Source organism: Rhipicephalus microplus, chromosome 2 (genome assembly GCF_043290135.1).
Source record: "Rhipicephalus microplus isolate Deutch F79 chromosome 2, USDA_Rmic, whole genome shotgun sequence".
Classification (NCBI taxonomy): domain Eukaryota; kingdom Metazoa; phylum Arthropoda; class Arachnida; order Ixodida; family Ixodidae; genus Rhipicephalus; species Rhipicephalus microplus.
Genome location: NC_134701.1, coordinates 144,384,874 through 144,399,270, shown reverse-complemented (window position 1 = coordinate 144,399,270; position 14,397 = coordinate 144,384,874). Strand labels below are relative to the sequence as shown.

The 14,397-nt window shown below is 42.4% G+C and overlaps 2 protein-coding genes across 3 annotated transcripts in view; both read left to right on the top strand.

Moving 5' to 3' along the window:
- LOC119169399 (uncharacterized) overlaps positions 1-14,397 on the top strand; it is a 245,478-nt gene that overhangs the window by 60,276 nt on the left and 170,805 nt on the right. The window lies entirely within an intron of this gene.
- Positions 4,134-8,645, top strand: LOC142796404 (uncharacterized). Its single transcript, XM_075886897.1, has 4 exons — positions 4,134-4,280; positions 4,819-5,076; positions 5,670-5,792; positions 6,343-8,645. The coding sequence occupies exons 2-4, from the start codon at positions 4,980-4,982 to the stop codon at positions 6,507-6,509; spliced, it is 387 nt and encodes a 128-aa protein (XP_075743012.1). The 5' UTR covers positions 4,134-4,280; positions 4,819-4,979; the 3' UTR covers positions 6,510-8,645.

Sequence of the window (14,397 nt, the reverse complement as noted above, 5' to 3'; positions counted from 1 at the left end):
CGACTTTCCATCACTTCAGCCCCCCGTCACAAGTTGCTACATGCCAAGGCTCTTTCCTTATATCTTATTTTTCAGTACTAAGTGCGTGCTAGTCAAGGCAAAAGCTATTCACTACTGCATATAAAGTCACTAAAATGATATTTATTTTTTAGAAACTGATTCACAGACATCGGTGGGTCCAATCCGTTCTTTCCCCAATGCCGCAGCGTATGCTCCATTACCTGGCGGAAAGCTCACGAGGTGGTTCTTTATATCAGATGCTTCCATCCTTGCGATGGCGGTTTTTCCGGTCTTCATGAAATTCTTGCCAAAAAGGGCAAGAGGCAGCACAGGAAAATAAAGGTGGTTTCCACCGTCCTACTCCGGAGCCACAAAACACCACCGGTGCGCTGTGCAGAACCGGAGCGCAGTCTAGCAAAACAGAGCTTTTGCTCAAGGAGGCAGCCCATAATAACATGATGTCGGTAAATTTCTTTGCATTATTTTCAAACGAATCTTTGCTTTCTTCTCCCCACTCTGGAGAATAACCCTTCCTTCCGCGCCGTGCCGTTGCCGATCCAATGAGCCTCGCGCTGGTCTCGCGCCGCCGCTGGAGGTGAAAACACCGGCACGCCACCGCCGGGAATTCGGGTACCTCGCACAAGTCTAGTGTTAATAAATCAAGGGTCTAACTTTCGGAATTTGCGATATGATTACGAAAGAGGACGTAGTGGATGGCTATAGAAATTCGGAGCACCTGATATTTTTTATGGTGCGCTGGCACCTCAATGTACAGGAACCTTTGCCATTTTGCGGCCATCGAAATGTGACCGCCACGAGCAGGGTGTGACCACCACGAACCTGTGGCTTATAAACTACCAGCTGAGCTGACGAACAGAGCGGGTTTATTGGGTCCAAGTCACCGTGATTCTGGACTGCGTTCGGTCACTCTTGAAAGACTTGGCATCATACCCCGTATTTCCACCACATTTGTAACACACAGTTAAAAAAAATAGACTTATGCACTTTAGTTGAGGCAAACTTCTGGCCGAGAAAGAAAAAAAACAAAAACAAGGTCTTTTAACAGCCCAGAAAACGGTCTCTCTTTCCATCTCAATATTGACGTCTTTGTTTTTTTTTTATTTCTCGTGTTCTGCGCGCAATCAGCTCTCCGCCACACCTTTACTTTGGTTTACGAGCATGCAATGCACAACTCAGAAGAATTAAGAATAGTCACCCTGCGTGCTTACATTGTAATGATCCTGTGACACTATGTCCTGTTATGTTCAAGTATTCATGTGAAATTTCTGAAAAGCTTTTCATTCGCTAAAGTGGCTCTGTTAAGCATAATTTAGGCAACCAATTGTTTGACCTTACACACAACACCATACACATGCCACTATGCGTTCCAGTGCTATCATCACGTTCCCGAGAAAGGAACGAGCGGCAGAGGGACTATAAAATGCGAAACCACCTTTTCTATGCGAACGTTTCAATTGGCAAAACCTAACAAATTCATGTATTCTTCATGCTGAATTTCGTTATTGCTATAAATATTTGTGATATTAGAATATTTTCAATCGTAAAATGCTCTTGAATCAAGTAAAGCACATTTTTATTGTCTGGCATTGAGTGTTTTGAACATTAACGTATTTTTATTTCTCAGTTGTGATGAACATGTATTGTTCTCATCACATCCAGGAAGGAAACATGGCCCGGATTCACAAAACTCACTTACGAAAACATTTTTGCGCAAGAGAAATTTTGTTGCGTAAGTCGATTCACGAAACAAAAAAACGTCGTAAGAGGCCTTAGTTGTCACATCGGCCGCTGCAAATAAAGCGCGCTGTGACTGCCCGGGAACATGTCAGCGATGGTAATGCAGTTGCTATATTTGCTTACGTCACCGAAAAGTGCTCGTAAGTGGATTCACGAAGCGAAATTGTGCGTAAAAACAGCATGGCTGAGAGAAAATCCCAAGAGTGGTCCGGACCACTCTTAGGAACAATGCGGCTACTTCGAACCGACTGCCGCAGCGGTATACTTTGGTGCCCTGGCTGGTTTTGAGTTAATTCACGCCCATTAAGGGCTGTTTGATGACTGCAGGTGCGTTTTTATTTCTTTCGGCGCTTTGAGCTTCGCGTGTTGTTTCCCTTGTACGCAGTGGATGGTGTTGACAACCACCACCATCCTATAAGTTCGAAGTCGCAGTAATTGAAGAATTCTATTGGGCGTCAATGGCATAAAACTACGCATGTAAAGATTTGTGGTTGGATGAAAACCGATGTGATACGTGAATGGTCGGTGCATTCGAACGCGACATGACATAGGATCAACCTTATTTGTTATGTTGTTGTGTTGCGCCCCATCTCATCCAATTAAAAGTGCGACTCGAGATCCTTGCCTCATTGGTGGAAATTACCACCAAAGAGGTTAATGGGGACACATTCTTTGCACGCTATTGGAAATAAAAATGAGAGGAAGTTTTGAGTGAGTGGTTCCTAAAGTTTGTGCTCTAGTGTACTTTCATTGGCTCTAACTGTCCAATGGTTGTGATCTCTGTAATACAGCTGTCGATACACTTTGGGACGATCTGGAACAAAGCGCACTTTGTAAACCAAAGCGTATTAGGGGTGCGCGTGATTACGCATGGAACTACAAACAAATCATGCATCTTCACCTTCACTGTTCAGACACCGATATGGACCATGATATTATGGCAAGCAATCGGAATGAAATGACCCTAGTAACTTTGTATGACACCGAAAATATGCAAACCCTCACGATTCTGGAGCAAACCTTGGCTGAATTCATCCCTGCGTCAATTACCAGCCATTTAACTTGGTGCACGAACATCATTCAAAGGTAGAGCGAGCCACTGACATGTATTTTGTGCGACGTAGCGACCACTTGACCTGAGAATAATAGCGTTGCGAAGGCGAATCCCCTGTCGCATGCTCTGATCGAAGCAGACGACAAACGCTAGCAGACGACGGCTTGGCCGACAGGCACAGCTTGTGATTGGTTGTGAAGCAATACCCTCTACATCAGCTCACTCCGTGACGTTGCCAAATCACTTCTTTCATCTGGCACGCCTGTCCTGTTCGTCATATCACCCCCCTCGCACATAAGAGAAAATTTTTTCACGCCGTGAAAATAGTGCAAGTACTTTCTAAGAGCTCTCTTATCATCTTATGTGCTGCGCAGTTGTCGAAAACAACATGGCGCCGTAAACAGCATATCGTTCGGTGCGACTTTCAGCAAACGCTTCTCGCACGAGTTACTTCAGCGTTTGACAGGATGTGTTGTGATTACAGCAGCTCTTTTGGTGCGTGTGAGCAGTGCGGAAAGCTGTGGCAGTGCAATGGTGTACGGTGAAGCTCAGCGAAGCCTGTGCGTCGGTGTGGTTATCAAGCGGGGATCGGCGTCGGTGTATCGACGGCAACTAGCACTCGAGAAGCCTGCAATGTGTGTTTGTGTGCCGGTAACAGTTCGTTCGCTTGACTTTCCAGTCTCTCAGTTTGGTGCTGTGCGACATTTCGGATTGACAGCGTTTTGACACGTTACTTGAGTGATCCCAAGTACGTACGGAAACGTATGAACTACGCGCTCGGTTCTTACTTCGCCGCTAGTTAGCCCGTACGCTTCTATTTACTTGAGAGCAATGTACTGTTCGGGAGTGAAACGATGTTCGTTGTGAACAGTGGTGCTGTGTTGACGTTCCAAGACTTGTGAACAAGCTGTGCTCGTGTGACCGAAAATTGAAAGACAGCGTTGATAACTGTTTTGCCCTGCGAAGTCGTAGTGGGGCAGCTTGGCGCTTTTGTTTGTTAAGTCGTCACTTCTCCTTTTTGTGATAACCATAGTCCTAGCGCTGTGATGTGATCAACCAAAACTACGAGATGCTACATTCTGTTGTGGATCGTGTTACTTTGGAAGCGCGCCTAGACTGTTCTTCGGTAACAAATTGAGAGTTCTACGTGGCAGCGAGAGCCCGTGAACGTCAAGCTTCCCTCCATCCCCCCCAAAAAAGCAAAGATTTCACCGGTACCTTGCTTTGGATAGTTGTAGGCCAATATTGCCTAACTACATGTTTCCGAGTTCGTCTGGCCATCGTTTTGCACGGCACTACAGCCTTGACAACAGTCAGTCATGGCCAGTTCTTACACTTTATCAATGGACGTGCACGCCTGGCCAGCCCTTCATTGCTGTCATCGGCAGCTTCCAGTCTGCAGATGCCCTTTGCCTGTTGGCCGTACTTGGTTCCTTATGACACCGACGGCTACTAAATGCTGCCATCGGTGAGTTCACCTTGCAGAACTAAATTTCACCGGTACTATAATTCACGCAGTTCTATAACGTGTGCAAGTTTTTAAGCCCATCAGATGTAATGTTTCTCTATGGTAAGTTGAAGCATGAAAAATTTACTACTACTGTTATATACATACATATATTATGGAGCAAATACATAAAAAGTTTTTTGTGATTTGATACAAGTGAGCTCTTGTTTGATTATGAGGTTGGGCCTGTCGATTGACCACGTTTGATAGTTGGAAAGTTAATGTGAATTTATTTTTCAGGAGCCAGGTTGCACTTAAAAAAATTATGTTATTTTGGAAAATTAGTTCTATAAACGATTACCACTGAGGTAGTACTATACTTCAGTAGGACATATATATTGCGGTACGTAAATTTTACATGAGGCTTCAGTTTATTTCAAAGTGAATATAGCTGATTTTGGTCACTTTAACGAAGTGATAGCTTCCTCAAATAAGTACTAGAAGTGAGTGCTTTTAATGATTGTTTTTAATTAAATATCTCGTTTTTGGCTCTTCACAGATCGCAGAGATTGGTTTGTTAAGGTCCTGTGATGCATCGGTTGCACATTCTGGCACATCAATCCTCATCATTACTTGGAGCACCTGTACAAAAATAGGAAGGACACGTTCTCCCTAACTGTACAAGCCTATGTCACTGCTGGGACTGTTATCATTTAGCGGATGTGGCGTGGAAGCATGCATGGCAGCCTCATCTGGAAGGACTGCAATCTGCTTGGGAGCTTCGAGGGCACAAAACTGCCTAACGGCTTGCTGCAAGGTTAGTTTTTCTTTAATACATACGATTACGTGAACACCACTTACTGTGCACAAATTGAAAACCCAAGCATGGTTGCTTTCAGTGGATACCTGTAATATTCTTACACATAATTCTTATTCAACATTTATAGAACTAAATTGCAAGATAATTGAGAATGTTGAAAGCTGAAAGCCTGCAGCTTATGAATGAAACTCCAATAATCTGAGACTGAAAAGCTTGTGCTTTGAAACGAGCACAAATACTTTGATTCCTTATTGAGCTCTCGAGCTTGTGACTCCCTCTGTGGATCAAGTGCTCTGGAAGGAAATAGCAAGTGGGTGAAAATTGCCTGGCTGTTCACAACTTGCAAGGAGAAAGACCTATTGAAGAAGCCTCAGATGACATAGGGCCAGTAACTGCGTCTTTTACCCAATGTAGCTTTTTCTCTCTCAGTGCTGTTGCTTGTGTTTCAGCCGAACATGTTCACCACGATTGCATAGTGATATATATTTTTCTACAAATTGTACCTGACCTAAGTATGCATTGTTGATCTCTAAAGGTGACGTTCAGTGTGTTTCAAAGCCATGGCTTCTCATTTCTTTGTCTGTGGCTAGCCTATTTCAGCAGCAGAGCGATGCAGCTAGCACACACGCAATCCAAGTCATGGAGCGCTCCTTTGGTGTTCTGTGCAGGACGCAGCATATCCATCCGGCAAGACACTGGTATCTACAATAATGGTGAGTGTTGGTGGCACCTGTAGGAGCCTGTTGTGTTTATTGCGTATGATTATTTCCCCTGATGAAGTGCAATTTCGAAAGGTTTTCTTCATTTAGAATAATAGATGTCAGCAACAAGCACACTCATAATCCACAAGTTCTTTGTGTCTTCTAGACTGTCCATTTGCTCCTATATGCGGTATGGTGAGCTGGTTATGTTAGACGGCCTTAAAATTATGAACATTGGCTGTTGTGTTGTAATGCAGTCTAACTTGTGTTTCTTAGTGAACTTATTTGTGGTCTACTTCTCGCACCTAGTGTAAAGTCGAAATAGAAGAAACTCTATTGGCTTTTTATGCCTGTCAGAAGTTTCATGTCTTCATCTATAACATTGTAGTTTTGCTCTTGTATCATATTAAATATATTTTCAGTCTTCACTGTTTGTGTGTGTGTGTGTTGAGGCTTCTCATTGGCTTCTGAAAATACAATATCTGTAAATATGAGCACATAATTGACAACTATACACTCTTGCATGTAGCATGGTTGTAACAATGATCTGTATTTTTCTAAGTTCCAGCATTAACAAGGGGTTCGGTGCTCCACGGTCATGAACAGTGTATCAAGAACAGAGCACAGAAGACCAACAAGTATAAAGGGACTGCCAGTGACTGTTCTCCTGCTCAAAGTTTACAACAGCAGAAAGAGCACATTGTGATGTCAGGAGCAGCTGCTGCTTAACTTCTTAGCAGTGCATTATTCAGCAGTTCATTTGCTTGCATTCGAAATGATTTAAATTTTGCATGGAAGATACCAAACTATGACACTAATTTAAAGGCTGCTGTAGTGTTAGTGGGCAAGTATTTTTGAGCTGAAGTTTTTAACATGTGTGTTAAGTGCCTGCGTGCCTCTACATTTACATGCCAGAAATCACAGCATCTACGGTCGCCAATGCTAACTGTGTTTGCATTCTTTGTAGTACAAGAAGTAAAGCCATGGATGCAGTAATCATGTACTTAGTCGATGTAATCCTTCAGTGTACACTCATTTGTATAGCACCAATGATACCATGAGTGTATAAGCTCTGGGAAGTGAATCTATGTGAATTATTTTATTTAAAAGGAAGAGGATCATCACTACTCCTTGTATATCTTAACAGTAGATTTTAGTGCTTGGGTATTATCCCACTGCCTATCCGTCCTTCAACTGTCTACTTATCTACTGTGTAAGTGTAACTTTTTAAGTGTATACTTTGCTCGGATAGGTTTGTTCATAATGTAATGCAAGTGACTTATCATCTATGCAGCTCTGCTCAGACTAGAAATAAAAGTATTTATCTTTAAATGTAGCTATAGCATGCATTCACTTGTGTTTTTCTAGGTGCCTGTACAATTGTTTAGCCCTACAAAAGTGCTGGTATACTCTAATATTGAATCTGGCATCTTAAAATGGTTTGTTAGTGGAAGTAAGAATGTGTTTACAACCAATATTACTATCCACAGATGAACTGTGAAAACTCTGTGTAAATTTATTTACATTTATTGAACTTTGCGAAGGCAAATGTTCTTATGTTCTTTTATTGTGGTCCCTGTTTCATGCAAATGACACATAATTACTTTGCAGTGGCATAGTATTAGTTGTTATTTTACACATATGTGCTGAGCAACATCGCAGTTGAGGCCAGCAGCAAGACATACATCCAGTGCACTGGAGCATCACCTCACATAGTGTACAGTCTTTGCCCACCAGTAAACTCAATATTTTTCAAGCAGACTAATAGACAGCTGTATGGGAACTGTGTTAATGCCCAAACTTTGAAGTCTTGTTGAGGAGTGTTTTTCATCATTTTTGTCCAAGTGAAGTAGCTACCCAAGGCCACAACTGGTGGGAATGTGGTGGTTTCCTCTCTCCAAAAGCACTCCTACCAGCTGCCTCAATGTTATTATGGGGTGAATTCACGAACTGGAAAAATATTTGCTGTTTGTTTTCTTGGCCGAAAGAGTCACTTCCACCGTTGAGCCACCACGACGCGCCAGAATAGAAACTTTTAGCTAAATAAAGTTGATTCTACTTTTGAGAAGTGTTTTGGGGAAACGAAATGGCACTTATAGCTGTCAATATAAACACTGTTTGCACCAAGGAGCTTAGTAGCTTATAATTGTATTATTCATGTATTGTCTAGAATTTACTCACGCTGTGCCAACTTTCAGCCCAAGTGTCCTAACATGCTTTGTTAGTGGGTTGTGAATGAGCCAAGCTATGTAAATAAACAGAGTGATATTGCAGACTTGTACAAAATATTGATGCACAGCCCTTTTCTTTAGCAAGATATTGTCAAGGGCTTTATTCTTTTGTTTTTAAAAAAAAACTGCTTGTCACTGGACAGCAGCGGAAAACTATGCATCAAGCTTTTGCGAGATGGTTCGAGAAACACCGTGTTCAGACATAACAGTGCCGGTGAATTTCTCTCGTAAGTTACTTTCTGTAGTATATTCAAAGTGAGCGTATTAGAATCGTTGTTTTATAGCCATTCATTTTAATATTTACACCTGAGTGTGTGTATGTATGTATGTATGGGTGTACATATGTATATGTGTGTGTGCGTATATGTATGTATGTATGTATGTATGTATGTATGTATGTATGTATGTATGTATGTATGTATGTATGTATGTATGTATGTATGTATGTATGTATGTATGTATGTATGTATGTATGTATGTATGTATGTATCTTTTAAATGAGAATCCGTTTATCATTGGTGAGTAAGTTTGGTAATGATTTGGCTGAATTTGTTTCTAGTTATTTCTCTTTTGAGCCATTACACATTTCAATTTGTTTTGTACTGCATAAAAATAAATGTAACCTTACACAGAATATGTGTGTTCGAAGAAGTTTCATTTACCAACCTACAGTCATGGGCAAGAAATTGGGTAAAATGGAACGAACCTGCGAAGATTAGTTTCGAGCATAGCTACTCTACATGGCATATCTCGTACACATTGCATTGGTTGAATATGTCGATTTCAACCTTTTAATTTTAATCAGAATAAGCAAGCTATCACCCATGGTTGTATATGTGTGTGATATTTATGCATACTGTGATACCGGTTCGCAATTACAATTAAGGTCACAAACCTAGTCAAGATGAATACACGAATTTTGTCCATGCACCTTTCATCTGCACTGGAACTGTTGTTAATAAAAAATAAACTTCAGTTTAGAAATTTATTCTAGTAACCAAAAGCAGGGTATCTCTTTATCACACAAATCAAATTGCCATCGTTCTGTTCCATTCTGGACAATAGGGGACCCTCTCAGCAGAACTCGATTAACTGCTATAGTTCATTTTAACCATTGACAGTGACATTACACTGAATCGTGCAGCATGACAAATAGCGGGAGAGAAGACACAAACTAATCACTCTGTTTGCGTCAGCTGTAACTCTACGTGCTCTTTGGTCTTGCTGCATGTGATGATGCCCACCAAATTAGCACGAAAGCGTGTCCCTACAAAGGCAGTCAACTTGGCTGCAAGCAGTTAGCTCACTGCATGTGTAGATTTTCTTCAAAACACCGTGAAGACTGATTGCTGGTCGAATATCCAAACACGTGAAAAGTAATATACCAGGTATGATATTGGTATTTCAGCACTGGACACTTTTGCGATAAGAGAGGATGGAGGAGAAAATTATGAACCCTGAATTGTTAAATTTTTGAAGGAGCACAGTACAGCGCTTTTGGGTCAAAAGGGGAGCGAAAGAAGCAAGTGCGAAAGCCTACTTCTCAAAAAACTAGTACCCGCCACCACGCATAATGTCAGGCCGGGCAACCTCTTGAAAAAAAAAAGTGCTCAGTGATTCTGCGAATCGAACCAAGTACCTCTTAGATTGTAGTTGAGCGCTGTAACCGCTAGTCCACTGCAGCAGTGCTCGTGTTCGCCCTATTGCTGATATATCGTCATTCCTTCGAATGAAGCCAAATGCAAAAACGTCCGGTGAAACTTTGTCAAAAATAGAAAAAACAGTTAGAATGCGTTTTCCCAAGGTTACTAGAAGATAGAAACCGCCACGTGTGACTGTATAACCGTGCGCTATTTATTCTTGTACATTACTGTCATGACGTTGGGATAGCCGGCTCTAACGTACGCTACCTTCTCATAGTTTGCCAAATATAGATAAGAAAATAAAAATATATATCGGCCTGTGACAACGCTAGTCAACTATTATGAGTTCACTGTCACTAGTGTCACTTTCACTAGATGAATGCTCAGTTTGCTTCCATTATCGTTATTTAGGAAAGTTTTGGCTCATTAACTCAACTCTCTTAATTAGCATTGATTCTCACACCTAAGGACAGTCACACTTCATCTCGATTTCTGAGTGGCTGTCACTCCCATATAACGCGTACTCCACCTTTTTATGCTCTCCGAGCATCTGACCCTGCTTTGCGGAGACTTTCCCTGACGTCTGCTGGGCCAGAAAATTGTCTTTATTATCTATCAATTTCAAGCTTTCGCGAAGCCGAAACGAGAGTCTCTCTCTCTCTTTTCATCCTTTTCGCACGTGTGATAACGTCTCTCGACCTCAAGACTCGTATACACGTCCCTTGCTTCGTTTGTGCACTCAAACAACGCTGGGCGAAATATTTGCACCGTGTTTTGTGAAAAGCATTAGCACTGAGACACCCCCCGACGAGTCTCCCTCATTTTACGTAGACATATACCTAAGCGTAAGCGTATGCACGTTCTCGCATTCCGGCTTTATAAAAATGCTGCGGTGCATGTAACCAGCGAAATTGCGCTCACAATTTCATTTGATTACTGCTGTTATCTATTTCCGCACAATTAGTCTGCAGGCACCAAAGTCGCTCTTGTGTCTTGTAATAAGAATATTGTAACAAAGGCTACCTTTGACTATAGGTACAAAACACCCTTACGTTCACCACTATACCGTGCTAGATTGCACCGAATTAGTTAAGTAGCAGCGCAGCTTCAATGAAATGTTAGGTAACTGGTCGCGTTAAATAGGGGAAGACATTGGAGGCACATTTTCAAACATTGCATGCATCGATTTATGTGTGGCTTCATTTATGTGGTACACCTGGAGTGTTGTTTACTTGTACTTGGCGAGATAGTGCTTGGATTATGCTAGAAAGCAATTATTTTTTTTAGCTACAGTCGTTCATTAAAGGCGAGTGCTTGGCTTTGCACAGCCCACCAAAACGTCTATTACAACGTACGCGGCATCCCGTAAGCGCTGTAGCAGACGCTCGCGGAACTGAAACTTAGATGCAGCAAATCATTGGCTATCATCGTATACTCTCGATGCTAGACGCTTTGCGTGCTACCTTGATATTATCGGCACACACTTCTTTCTTTCCTTGTCGTTTCATCGGCTATCGTGTGTCCTCCTTGCCCTCTTAAGTGCCGAATAAGTTAAATTCATACCCGCGCTATAGTAATCTCTCCCGATAAGAGAACTTTTGGCTAAGAAAATGCGTAGCCAAAGAGAAAGCTTTGTGAATTCGGCCCCATTTGTGCAGCGCTTTTGGAGGAGAATGTCAACCAAAAAATACGACCTGCAAGTCCTTGAAAAAAACCAGCCAAACTTGCGGAAAAAGCAAAAAATGCTGTGTTTGGTTAAATTAGTCAGTCACGCATAGCTTTCTCACAGAAGTGTTTCTTCATATCCAGCGTAACGGTAGTAGGATATTGGGAATATCCAGTCACCAAAGTAACGCACTCCTTTAATAGAGCATGAAATAAAAACAGAAAATAAACTTTCGTTGTGAATCCTAAGATGAGTGTTTGCAATGTTGATCACTTCAGAATGACTGTACACTGCACTTTGCTTCCTCTGCAGTAGAACATTTCCAAGTGGTTTCAATACAAGAGAGTATTCTACAATAACACGCACAATTTTGTTCTCTTGTGAGATTGACAATATCAAACACTGTTCTTGTTCTCAAATTCTTGTGGGCACATTTGTTTTCTTGTTTTTGTTGTGTTGTTTTTTCATGAAAATATGTTGTTTTATTCTGTATGATTGGTTCAAATGTTAAATGTGGAGCAGTTGATCCTAAGATAAAAGTTAGAAGATACGACAAATTTGTGAACGCTGGTTGTCATGAGCCGACGTCAGGGCAAGCGGACTTCCGTTATTCATCTCGCCAAGAACCAGCATTAAAATGAGTGTGCGTGTTCTGTACCCTATCCTTTTACCCTTAGCAAACAGGAGAAAGGGACAACTGCGAACTAAAGGTTGGCTCTGGCTAAGAAGGAAGAGTGAGCCTATTCTATTAGATGAAAACAGAAAAAGGAACAGTAAAAAATAAAGTAGGAGTGTTAGAACTATGGGGGAGGGGGGGATTTGCGTTAAGAGGTCACTGGTAGACGAATAGATTTCATTGAATCATGGAAGTCAAATGGAAGCACGACTTGACAAAGCTAATTTCTTTATGATGAGGAAGATCAAAAATCGCTAGAAGCAAGGTTTATTTGCGGCTGCTTCTTGTTGGGAGTATAGTATAGCGGATGTACATAATAGCTCCTTTTATACCTATTGGCTTCAGTGTATTAACGTTGTATGTGTCATTGGAGTACATACACGTCTACCAGGAACACCATGAATATTGTTACGAGTCAGTAAGCGTTTCTTATGACCCCAGTTGCAGAGCATTGAATAGGACGATGCTACAAAAGAATGAAACAAATTCGTTGTCTTCATGTTCTCCAACAGCTTCAATTTCTCATTTAAGAAGTACTCTAACCCTTTTTATTGTGCAGAACTAACCCAGCAGGCGCGTCAGACGTGTACTCGTTGTGTCTTGGCTTTAGCCGAGTGACACCCGTAACTTCATTCGAGCGGGACATTCGTCGTTGGGAGTGAGGCACGCAGTACAGTTTACCTCACTATAACGGTCAATGATCGGAAACGGGCAAGCCCTGTCTACCACGAAATTTGTGCATACAACGTGCTTTCGTACAAGGTGCGCTATCAAACAAAGTAACTAGGACATAACTCACAAGATTGTACTTGATATCGTGTACGCCTTTCTACAGTGTTGGAAAGTTGAAGTGCAAAGTCGCACTGGTTGATGAGCTTCCCCAGCATTTCACAGAGCTTCAGATCTTGCCAGGTAACCAGGCCTCCTCAAAGGAATGATAGTGCCTAAGGTACAAGGAGTTGAGGTTGCGTAAAGAAGGAAGACTCTGCTATAGCATGTCATTTTGTGTTTTGCTGTGGTAAACGCACGTGTTATAAACGGGAAACTTTCAGCGCAGTCCTCATGATTGAATGCCAAGTACATTGAAAGCATGTTTACAAGCGTCCAGTTCACGCACTCGGTAAGTCTGTTTATTTGCCGATGGTAAGGTGCTGGAAGTTGAAAAATAGACTAGGACAAGCATATCGAATCCATCACGATAAGCTAGCGTATACGGTCGCGGATTATCTCTAGGCTTGGCCCGAGCCAAAAAATGATCCAATGTAGCAAGAACAGGGGTATGGCAGCAGCAGTCGAAAAGGCGGCGGCGCGTGTCTCGCAGTACCGAGTCAAGTAATTGATGTACACGTCTATCCAGTGGTTACACGTGTCCGATCGAGGTAAAGCTTCCTGAAGATTCATGGCCACTTGCTCAAAAGGAGAGCACAAAGGCGGCTCAGGCTGGACCGACGTGCGGGAACAACCATGGGGTGCTTCTGATGATGATACCTTCCTGTGGCGATGTATAACAGCGCCACGATCCTCCCCGATGTGACGAACAGTCATAGCGTGGTATCGCCAGCCGGCAGTAAAAGGTCAACCGTTATTTCGTTTGCCAATTTCTTCGACCCATCATCGGATTCTCACCGATGTGACGAAATATCATAACTCTGTATTTCCAGCCGGCAGTAAAAGTGCTACCATTATTTACTTTGCCAAATATTTCTACACGTTGTCGGCCGATGTACGCAACTGTCGTGGTGCATCGGCCAGTACATTTGAGCCAGTGTTCACTATCCTGCATGCGTAATCATGCAGAGCACAGTAAGGTTTGCTGCTGAATGTTTTGGAGCACAGAAATGCTATCAAAACTTTTCCGAATGATAGTGTGTAGAAGCACGACTGCCTCCTACTTCTCAATACGAAGAATTGGCAGATTCAAAGTACATTGGGAATCGATGATATGTGAATCACGAATGACGATACGTCAGTTTAAAATCAGCACAACGTAACGATTGATTGATTGATTGATATGTGGGGTTTAACGTCCCAAAACGACCATATGATTATGAGAGACGCCATAGTGGAGGGCTCCGGAAATTTCGACCACCTGGGGTTCTTTAACGTGCACCCAAATCTGAGCACACGGGCCTACAACATTTCCGCCTCCATCGAAAATGCAGCCGCCGCAGTCGGTATTCGAACCCACGACCTGCGGGTCAGCAGCCGAGTACCTTAGCCACTAGACCCCCGCGGCGGGGCAGCACAACGTTAAAAGGTGGAGGTAAATTATGCCGTACTTGACACACATGCCATGGCCATCATGTTTGAACGTATCATTTAGGTTTGTCTTCTATTCATGTGACGTAATACAGAATTTGGTATAGGTTGAGCTTGCAAAACGGCCACGAGCGTGCTATGT

Coding starts and splice junctions, on each gene's coding strand:
- LOC142796404 (XM_075886897.1), top strand. CDS start 4,980: ATGTGGCGTGGAAGCATGCATGGCAGCCTCATCTGGAAGGACTGCAAT. Junction 5,077..5,669: donor GCCTAACGGCTTGCTGCAAG/GTTAGTTTTTCT, acceptor GTCTGTGGCTAG/CCTATTTCAGCAGCAGAGCG. Junction 5,793..6,342: donor CACTGGTATCTACAATAATG/GTGAGTGTTGGT, acceptor TATTTTTCTAAG/TTCCAGCATTAACAAGGGGT.